Source organism: Lycorma delicatula, chromosome 10 (genome assembly GCF_047948215.1).
Source record: "Lycorma delicatula isolate Av1 chromosome 10, ASM4794821v1, whole genome shotgun sequence".
NCBI classification, from domain to species: domain Eukaryota; kingdom Metazoa; phylum Arthropoda; class Insecta; order Hemiptera; family Fulgoridae; genus Lycorma; species Lycorma delicatula.
The window spans coordinates 61465045-61477091 of NC_134464.1; the positions used below are offsets into that span (position 1 = coordinate 61465045).

The following is a 12047-nucleotide window of genomic DNA, read 5'->3' on the forward strand; positions in this document are numbered from 1 at the left end:
AATCCAAAAGATTTTGATTTTGACGTTTTCTTAACTGCAGTAATAAGCCCTCATTGAAAGCTTTTCAACAATATATCATACAAGGTACTTATTTTCTTTGGTTCCTGAGTTATAGCCAAATAAAATTTTAATTAATGAAATATTTGGATCTTACAAGGGAAGGCACATCCGGATCGCATCAGACTTCATCTCCTTTAATTTATTTTAACTTTTTTTTTTTTTAATTTAAATATATTGATTTGTTAATAATTATTAACCCGTGATAGTAAACAAATTTTTACAATAAATAACAATTATTCAATTATAATAATAAAGAAAACCATTCAGAAATCATATTAGTGAAATAAAATCTTATGTACTTTTAAAAATGTGTATAAGTAATTTAATAGGCATTATTATATATTTGTATATGTAATAGATTTGGTGAAACATCTGATTATTTAATATTAATTGAAAATTATTATTTAGAATCTTATTATTTTTGGATTTTTCTAACTTAATTTTTAATTATTCTGGAATTTTTGTTTAATTTTATCTACATTAAAGTTAACTACAGAATGACTGAAAACAGATCCTCACAAGAATGTCATATACACTAAGACATAAATGCCTGGTCTTTAATAAATTGCAAAAAATTCTTACCTTTTAGTTCATTACACCTCTGATATTGTTGGACAACATTCTCCGTAAGTCAAAGTTGATCATAATTTTGTTTATTTTTTTTTTGTTGCCAATCATTTAATTGCTCTTTGGTTTGATATAATTCATCTGATCTTAATTTTTGTTCCCGTTCTCTAGTTTTCAAATTTTCTCTCCCTTTGTATTCATTATCCTCTCTTAATCTTTTTACTTTTTCCTTGGTCTTAATGTTTTCTTCCTCTTCATATTTATCATCTTCTCTAAATGTTTTTATTCTTTCTTTGTTTGCAACAATTTCTTTCTTTTTATTCTTTCTTTGGTTAAAACATTTTCTTCCTCTTCATATTCATCTTCTTGTCGTTTTTTTTTTAAATATATTTCTTCTAGTTATTTTTCTATTGTATCATGAAGATACAAATAATACTGATCTAGTAATATGAGTAATAAAGTGATTTTTACTCTATCTTAATATTTCATGTAAGACTGTTGGATTAATAAGTGTATAAATATTTGATGTTAATAAAAACTAATATTTCAGCGATTGTGTAACTGTCCACTTTATTAAAGAATTTGAGGATTGTGTCTCACTTTCAAATGAAGTAAGTTTAAATGAAGTGCTGCAAAAAAATGTGTATATGTAATTTAATAGGTGTATAAGGAAGTCATGTGATGTCCACATCAGATTTTTTATTTATTTTTCCTTTAACAGAATATGGTTCTAACAATTATGATTTGTGCCATCTAAAGTCATTTAAATGTAACTTGGAATCTGATTGATGTGATACTTATAAAAATACATATATTTATAATAATTAGTAATTAAAGGAAAATTTTACCATTGTAATAATCAACAGTTGAAACCCTCATTAACTATTTCAGGATATATGAACATATATAAAATCTTACCTGAAGTTGTATTTACAATTCTGCATTCATCCTGTTCCATTTGGATAAAACAAGCAGCAAGGTTATTATGTCGTAAACAAACTCCTTTTGGTAAACCGGTTGTTCCTGAAGAATATGGTAAAACTGCAATATCATGTTTTTTTTTATTATATTCATTGTATACAGAATTTATTAATGAAGTATCAAGATTACTTTCAGACATTTCTCTAAATGACCAAACTCCTTCTGGAAGTGGTCTAGATTTTCCATCAAAATCTTGAATTGATATTATTTTTAATGAAACCGATCCCTTAGTTTTAATTTCAACCTTTTTTTTTGCTTCTTGAACAACATTTAATTTACCAGCAAATGTTATTACTCCTATTGACTTCGAATCCAAAATTTGATGACACATTTCATCTGAAATTATTAAAAAAATGAGATTTTTACATGTTTGATACATTATACATGTTTATTTATTTATTAATGCTCAAAATTACAGGTTTATGCCTAATTATAATTTTTGGATAAGATGTGATGAATGGCATAGCATGTGAAAAATGTCAAACATGATTGGAGTTTAAACACAGAACCTTCTGGATAAAAGGCAGAGGCAGTATCACTTCACTATGGAGGTCAGCAGAGTGTTAACATGTATAAACAGTACAACCACTAGCTTCTTATTATACAAGACTAGATAACTGTGGGAAGAAGTCCTATGCCTATAAATATAGAGCAGAATTCTACTCCTTTACTCTAAAAGTAAGCATTTGTCAAAACCCAATTCATTCTAACTTCAGTGTTATAAAAGAATTAGTTTATTGAGTGTGGTCACAGCTATCCACATTTTATCATTATTTCCTAACCTTAATTTCCATACTGCTACAAAATGTCAAAGAAAAACTAATGAATAATCAGTAACAAGGCTCTCAGTTCAAAAAGAGTGAGTTGTTAAACATTTTTGTGCTAATGGTATAGATTTTTATTTCTCATCCCATTATATTCTAGAAGGTATTTTCTGGACTACAAAAATATTCTCTTTCAAAATATTAATGATAAATATAAAAAAAAATTATCAATAACTAGTGGAATCCGAAGTTTCATGATGATGCTTTATAATTGCATCATGTACCAAATTTTATACAGAAAATCTGATGAGGACAAGTACATATTTTGGAGATCTATTCTGCAAAGTAAAGATTCTTATGTTGATAGAATTATTTTCTGTCACCAAGATTAAGTGTAAGCCGAGGCACACACTTTGGGAACCACTGGGTCCTTATAATTCTAAATAAATTATAATTTAAATTCACATATTCACTAAGAAAAAGTGATTTGTAGGTTGTTACTTCTGTGGTTCTAAGTTTCATAAACAAATACCACTATCTACTGCATTAGGCAGTCTGCACACATAATTATTAATGAAATATTATTATTTTAATTTAATCATTTTATTTTGTATAGTTGTATTACACTCTAATGTTTGGGTTATTATTCCATTGTTAATTATATTATTATTAACAGAAACAAACATTTTTCTTCCAAAAGGTTTTTTTTTTTATTTCATGATATTTATAATGAGTAACAATAAATATTAACAACTATGAGAAAATGATGAGTGAAAATATTCCAGACCACTCACTGAGGATTGAACTTGAAAGTAAATTTTTGCTCTGTATTGTATTTATAAATCAAAACCCTCTTCATTTTGGATTGTAGAAGTAATATTATACTATTTTTTAAGTAATAAATAAAACAGAAAAAAAAGATTACCTGCTGTATAAACTGGGTTAATTGGTGAAATAATCAGACCAGCTTCAATAGCTCCAAATGCGGCAATAGGAAATTCTGAGAGATTTGGCAGCACTAAAGCTATTACTTGTCCTGGTTTAAATCCAGATTTTAATAAAGCTGCTCCAAATTTCTTACTAAGTTTTTGTAACTGAGCATATGTATATTTTCGTTTTGTTAAAAAACATTCCTAAAATACCAGGAAAATATACTTTATTTTACTTCACTTTTATTCATGAATATGTACTAACCTATGTTTTATGTTATATCATTGGCAGTGGTAGTAATGGTTCATTAAGTGCCACCATGTTGCTTCACTTAAAATTTCTAGTTAATGGGTTTTAGATTATTTTTAATATTCTATTAAATTTTATCATAGCTTTGAAAAGTTATATTTATTTTTTTTAATATGTCTACATTTATATTTATCTTTTGCTAGGCAGGTTTTGCTACAATCAGTACTGTATGAATGGCATAAGCTATAGAAAGCCAATTTATACAACAGTTGTTATGACAAAAGTATCTCATCATTAAGTTTTGCTTATATCTTAACTGGGTAAATGAAAAAAAAAATTCTGTTTGTTTCAGTAAAACTGGAATTTGTGTTAACTGTTATTATATTTTTAAAGATATAGAACATTTTTAATGCCTGTACTTCTGCCTTTATCGTCTAATTTCGATTTATATTTTACATCTTTTGACTTCAGTAAAATTTTCTTTTGCCAACTTTTATCTCTATTAATAGATTTTACCTTCTATATTCCTTTCATAACTAGATCAACTAAACATGATTGCTTTAATAAATAATCCAAGTTCTTCTCTAGAGGAATATACCATATTTTGAGATTTAAAACAATTTCAAAATTTATCAGCCCAGTAAATTTATAAGTTCTTCAACACCATGTTTCAAAGCCTTTATTGATTGTGTTTCTGTTATTTCTGCTGTCCACATTTTAATGCCATATATATTCCATCAAAATATTTAAAAAAACTTCTTTGTAACTTCTAAATCTCCTTGATCCTGTATCTTAAAGTATAAAGTCTGTACTAACTTGAGTTAATATGTGATTATTGTCTTATTTACATCATCTATCCTGTATTATTTTGCTGCCTGAATGACAAATTTCTTTGATTTCAGATAGATAATCTTCTTTGAGCATCTTCATTTTTCATTAAAAATGTTCTTTCTTCTCTCACATTTCATTGCCTTTGTTTTAAAATTTATTCTTTTAATCAATTTTACTTTAAACAATACATTCATTTTTATTTTAAGAACATATCAACAAATTTCAATATCTTAATTTTTTCTTTTTACTGGTTACTGGGAGAAGTGATTATGATTTACCCGATAGGCACTCCGGCTATTAAGTTTGCTCTGCTGCTATCAGACAAGATACAAAATCTCTGAGTCAGTCCAGAGACAACCCCAGATATCAAGAATGTACTGGGTCTTCCTGTCACAGCATCCTCAACATAGAATACCTCTAACATCAGAACTGCATCCACATTACTGATAATGGGGAAGAAAGAATTAAAAATATTGAATAGCAGTGGGTATACAATAGCAGTCAGTTGAATAACAGTGGGGAATAACAGCATTCTACCTGTCAGAATGTTTTACCTTCTTGCTAAGATACATTTTTTTCTCCTAGTTAGTATGATGTTACTTGCTCTCAATTTTTACTTTCAAATTTTTTACAGTCTCCTGTATATAAAATGAAAAGCTAGGACAGATTATCTTACCATTTTTCTATTGAAATTATCCTTTCTTAACCTTTTACTTACCAAAGATACCTGGTTATAAATAATCCTTCATTCACTGCATTTCAAACTGATATACAGTCCTTAAGCATTTTATTTTAGGCAGCTTAACTTTTCTTTGAATCTGCATTTCCCTATACTCATAAATCATCTCCCACATATTCATTGCCTTTTGGCACCCAAAAATTTCATAACACATTACATTCAATTTTATAAATTGTAAAACTTCTTCAACACTGCCTCACCTACTCCTACGTCTTATTTAAAAATAAGAATGGCAGTCAAATTCCTTTATAAGTTTGTACTAGGAAATAAAATTAGTTTTGAAAACACTAGCAGATTGGGTGGGCTTCTTGCTGAAAACAGTGAAATAGACTCACATCTACATCTGAATTTCACAGCAAAAAATCAATTCTGCATCTGTTCATCAAAGAAAAGTAAGTACAAATATTGAAAAATGTTTTTGTTTGAATGCCTTATTACAAAAAAATTTAAGATTTGAAACTATTCAAAAAATAATGTATATAACAATAATGATAAAATAACTGAAATAATCTTTATCTACTTATTATATTGTACTTACAATAGCAATTTTATCAGGCCATTGTTCTATATTTTGCCATAAAATTTCATGCAAAAAACGATCTGGTATTTTACAGTCATTATTATATGGAGACGATACAATATTATCAGATGAAATTATATTAGTTTTTAAGTATCTAACTGTTGTGTTATTATTACAAATGTAACATTGTTTCTTATTCTCATTAAATATATGTTTAAACTTTTTTGTAGGCTGTAAACAGTCATAATTTAATGCTGAGTAACATACTGATAGCTTTCTTAGTCCATAAGCTTTATTGGAAAATGTTTTAAATAATAAGAAAGTTTGTAAATATTTTTGATGAAGCATATCTCTGAAATTAAAACAAATAAATAATTATAATAATAAAGCATATATACTTCCACGATTACTTAAAGATAATCACAGTAAATCCTTAAATATCAGAATCATTAAGTACCCAGATTGCCTTAACAAAAATTTAACCTTATGAAATGTAGCTCAAAATCCAACAGAAGTTTGGTTTTAATTCATTTTTGTATTTAAATATAATCACAGAAATGTAACCAAGTATTAAAAATGTACTACATTTCTCGAAACACTTTAAGTTTTGAAAACAAACTACTTAAGTCATTTTAAAAAATTTGAATTTTTTTTCTGTGTTTAATGGGAATACTATTTGTCATCAATTCCTTAAGTACTTTAATCGGGAAGTTAGTTAGTTATATATCCTTCTCCTTATCAACATACTGGGAAATTTGATTACATTATATATGTAGCAGGAAGACTGATATTACCAGATAGGCATATAAGGTCCTCTTTTAACCATTTTTGGAACACATGAATGGGGAATCACCATCTCACAGTAGGTTTTCTCTACAGAAGTAAAATTCTAGATTATGCCCACCAATAAAATGGTCCTTGTTTTACTGCTAACTTAAGTAGAGGTAATTACATCTTTAAGGTACCGAACCAATATGATCCGCCTCACTCAAAGATCAAAAAACCACAACAATTAAAAGTAATTGCTGTAATGCCTAGAGCTTCTTAAGTAATCCAAGATGGGGGACATTGTCGTCTGTTCTAATAATACTGTAAAAGTTTCTCATTCATGTGAAACTGAAAACTACGCATTTATTCATAGTTTATAAAAATAAATATAAAAATTAACTTAATTATTCAATTTTATTTAATACATCCAATTTTACATAAATTGAATTCTGAAAATCAGCTAATTAAAATAATATTTTATTTGCAAGAAGCATATAAATTAGCATATATATTAGACATATATGTGCAGGGAAGCATGTCCACACACACTGACACAAAACAAAGAATGTATTAGTAAATTATTAAAAAATATCCTATATTTATCTGTTATACATATTGACTATTGTTATACAAAAAACTAATGCAATAAGAATATATTATGCAATTATATTAAATACAATAAGAATATAAAATCATGCAGGATATATATAAAATTACATTCATACTATTGTTTGAATAAATAAGGAACAGATGACATGTTTTGTATTTTCTTTAAAAAATTATTAAACTAATCATTTTTTTCATGGTATGGAACTATTTCTTTTGAACTTTTGCTTGTCAAGTAAAATTTTCATTGCAGAAGCTGTTGATTAGTTTTGAAAAGCCTATGTAAGAAATATTTCCATTAATTTGACATTAAACATTAAAATTTGGAATTTTTTTTATTTGTTGTCCAATAATTTAAAAATGTTATATTTTATCATACTGCTTGACATATTTTGTCTTTCTTTAGAGTTTTATTAATTCAAAAGATTGCATTGCTTTTAGTTCCAAAAAACCTAATTCTATTATCTTGTGTATATATATATATATATATATATATATATATATATATATATATATATATATATATATATATATATACGAGGTGTGTGAGAAAAAGTAATGAGATTGGTAACACTGCGAACGATCTGGTAACGCTGTGTCTACTGGTCTGTGCTAGACCGGTTTGTTCATCCCTTCCACATGCTCAGTACGAGTTTCAACTGCGTTAAGCAAACACATTATTTTTGACAGCGCCATCAGTGAAGTTGTGTTTTTGTTGTGTGTTACGAAAATGGAGCATCGGAATTTAGAGCAACGTTGTGCAATCAAGTTTTGCGTTAAACTTTGGGAATCCGCGAGTGTGACCTTTGAAAAGTTGAAACAGGCCTATGGAGAACATTGCTTATCAAGAGCACAAGTTTTCCGTTGGCACAAATCATTTTTGGGAGTCCCCGAATACGTTGAAGATCAACCTCGCTCAGGGCGACCTTCAACTTCAAAATGTGATGAAAACGTTGAGCGATGGTTCTTATGAGATCAGACCGTCGTTTAACAATAAGGATGATGAGTGAACAGTTAAATTTAAACACTTTCACCGTACATCAAATTTTTACAGACGATTTGGACATACGAAATTGGGGCCTTTCTTTCTTTTCCTGTTTAGCCTCCGGTAACTACCGTTCAGATAATACTTCAGAGGATGATATGTATGAGTGTAAATGAAGTGTAGTCTTGTACATTCTCAGTTCGACCATTCCTGAGATGTGTGGTTAATTGAAACCCAACCACCAAAGAACACCGGTATCCACGATCTAGTATTCAAATACGAAATTCGTATTCAAATACGAAATTGGGGCCTAAAACCTCACAACGGAACAAAAGGGCAATCGAAGAAACGTGTGCGTTGGTCTACTTGAGAGGATTGAAAATGACCAATAATTCTTCAATCTTGTGATCACAGGTGATAAATCCTGGATATTTGAGTACGATCCTGAAACAAAGCGGCAAAGCGAAGAGTGGCACACTCCGTCATCTCCTCGACCGAAAAAATGTCGAATGAGCAAATCAAAGATCAAAACCATACTGATTTGCTTTTTTGACAGTGGGGCATCGTGCATAAAGAATTTGTTCCACCAGGAGAAACTGTCTTTACAAAGGTGTCCTTGAAAGGCTCAGGAAAAGAGTGATTCGCGTGACATTGTAGACAAGTGGATTCTTCATCATGACAATGCCCCGTGTCACACGGCCATTTCCATCACGGAATTTTTTACCTCCAAACGCATTCCTACGGTTCCTCAACCCCCCTATTTATCTGATTTGAGTCCTTGTGACTTTTTCCTTTTCCCGAAATTGAAAAATGTCTTAAAACGACTTCATTTTGGAATTCTGAAGAACATTCAAAAGACTGTGACCGACCAGTTAAAAGCCCTACCAGTTGAAGCCTTCCAGCGGTACTACCAGGAGTGGGAACAACGACTTCGTCGGTGTATAGCTGACCAAGGGAACTACTTTGAAGGAGATAATATTGTTGTTTGAAAAAAATAAAAACTTTGGTAAGTATAGGGTAAGTCTCATTACTTTTCTCACACACCTCGTATATATATATATATAGAAATGAAAACAGACACAAAATTACAACAATTTTCTCTCGGCTATTTGTTAACCGATTTAAAAAAAAGGTAATTTTATTCAAAATAAAAGGCTTAATAATTTAGCAAAACATACATTTTGATAAAACTAATATTTATGGAGATATAACGGCTGAAAAATAAAAATGGCCGCCATTTTGTAATTTGCAAAGGTATTTAAAGTCCCGATTTATGCTAATTTTAATACTTTATTACAAAGCACTAACAAAATATTAATATGATTCCTCTATCCGAACCTGAGATATAACTTTTTTTATATAGAAATAAAAAAATGGCGGACAGTTGGTAGAACGAAGGAGAAATTGCCATTTTTCCTAAGGATATTTTTTGTTTAGTTTTACAAATAGAATCCGAAAAAGTATAGCCAGCCCACCATTTTAGAAACATTCTGTATCCGTAAACTGATATATTTGTTGAGGAATTAGAATATGGTAGTTTTTCATAATGATTATAAACTTTGTAAATAGAATGTTGTAACTGTTTTAAAATGTTTTTTGTTAATAATTTAGGTAAAAGCGAGTGGAATGCAAGTACAGTGTGGTTACTGATCTGCACCACCTAGCAAACGCATTTTTTTGTTCACATTGTTGCAGCCATTTTTAATAGATCAATTACCATAATATGGAAGCTAAGGTTAAATCTTTTAATTCAATGACTGGTAAATGAGCCCACCGGGCTGGTCTTGCGGTTAACTCGTCATCGTAATCAGCAAATTTCGAAGTCGAGAGTTCTAAGGTTCAAATCCTGGTAAAGGCAATTACTTTTATACAGATTTCAATACTAGATCGTCGTTACCGGTGTTCTTTAGTGGTTCTTCTTTCTTTTTCCTGTTTTAGCCTCCGGTAACTTCCGTTCAGATAATACTTCAGAGGATGAATGAGTATATGTATGAGTGTAAATGAAGTGTAGTCTTGTACAGTCTCAGTTTGACCATTCCTGAGATGTGTGGTTAATTGAAACCCAACCACCAAAGAACATCGGTATCCACGATCTAGTATTCAAATCCGTGTAAAAATAACTGACTCTACTAGGAATTGAACGCTTGAACTCTCGACTTCCAAATCAGCTGATTTGGGAAGACGTTCACCACTAGACCAACCCAGTGGGTTCTCTGGTGGTTGGGTTTCAATTAATCACACATCTCAGGAATGGTCGACCGGAGATAGTACAAGACTACACTTCATTCACATTCATTCTCTGAAGTAATACCTTGCGGTGGTTCCGGAAGCTAAATAAAAAAAGAAAGAAAAGTGGGTAGTGATTGGCATCGAAACTTTTTTTCTTTTCACACAAAGTCGTTGAAATATATTTCAAACAGTCGTTAAGGAATTTTTTCAAACAACTGTAAAAACAAATTATATATTAAAATCTAGAAACGCTACGTATCATCTGATATTAAAGATAGATCATTTTAAGTTAGAGAGTATCAAAACAAGCCTACTGAACTTTAATTGCCTGCTACACGATAGATCTTTTTTTTAAATTACGATTACAAGCTGTACGAATCATCTATCATAGGTAATTTCTGAAACGGCAGTAATAGGAGGAATCCTATACACTTATATTTCAGGTTTATTTTCCACGTTGTGTTAACTTAATAATATTTTAAAGTAATTAGCATAAACATTAAGTAGCAATACCATTGTATGATAATTGAAGACAGTGCCATAACGTAGCATGAACACGAGCTGATTCAGCAATGGTTCATTCCGTTTGTTTACAACTAGCCTAATTTTTTAATTTTTATTACAGCGAAATATTTTTATTAAAATTTATATTTAATTTTATGTATTTATATTAAACCATTTTGATTCCTAGTTTTGGAAAAAACTATAATCTCTAACAGTAGTAACATTTTGGGTATAATAATTTATAGTTAGAAACTATAAAATTATACATTATAACGTAAAAACGGTCGGAAAATCATACATATTTAACTGAAAGATATATGGCACAGAGAGAGAAAAACATTACTTTAAGTATGATCTTAAAAAAGAATAAAATTATTCTTACCTAATATTCTAAAAAGAAGTTAATAGATGTGAATGAAAAGTTAACCTTTTTTTTATTTATGACAATAAAATCCAATATGATAAAATTGTATGCAGAAATAAACTGTTGAGCTGAAAAAAAATACGATAAAGTTATTTTGAAAAGAAAACTTTCTGTAACCTTTACTAATTCCACTCACAACTCGCTCGAACTATTCTCATCCGTCACAAAATAAAAGACGCGCTGACAGACTACGATTTGTAGTGTATCCCCACTACTCTTTGTAGATCGAATGCCTGGGAGATCGACATCATCGCTACTCCAGGAAAAAAGAGTGCATTGGATCCCGCCATAAAACTAAACACCATCAGGCGCATTCCTATTAGACCGAAAGGCTTTCAGTGATCGCACTGAAGGGGAATCTCGTCGAGAGAATCACAAATATTTTGGGTATCTTCCAAAGATTAACCCGAGTAAAAATATTTTTCACAAACACGATCTACAATCAAGATCGGAATGCAATTCCAAATTCCATCCATCTTAAAAGCAAACTAAAGATAAATATATAAGCGTCATTAATGAATAAAATACCCGCCAGATAAATAGAAAAACCCAGCAGCTCCTTGCTGCTGGGTCTTTGAAAAATTTGATAATTAAGAAAAGAAAAATGGCCGACCATATAAAGTGAAGCAAACATTAATTATACAACAATTAGATTACTTTAAATACTATTAATTAGTATTTATCATTAAATTTTGTCCTCTATTATTCATCCAAGTTGTATTTGCCAAGTATACAAACTTTTTATTAATAAATAAATGTTACTTTCGTAATAGAATATTATAAAATTACTGTTACATATATATATATATATATATATATATATATATATATATATGTTAGGTTATTACTATTTTAGATTATTACAACACACAACATTAAAATGTTACTGC

At 29.5% G+C, this 12047-nt stretch overlaps 1 protein-coding gene across 1 annotated transcript in view; it reads right to left on the bottom strand.

The window, feature by feature from the left end:
- LOC142330877 (uncharacterized) overlaps positions 1-12047 on the bottom strand; it is a 47233-nt gene that overhangs the window by 18185 nt on the left and 17001 nt on the right. Inside the window, exons 2-4 of the mRNA XM_075376343.1 lie at positions 5660-5993; positions 3298-3505; positions 1546-1944 (exon numbers count right to left, since the gene is read on the bottom strand). Of these exons, the coding sequence (XP_075232458.1) occupies positions 1546-1944; positions 3298-3505; positions 5660-5993 (941 nt within the window). The remainder of the gene's footprint in view (positions 1-1545; positions 1945-3297; positions 3506-5659; positions 5994-12047) is intronic.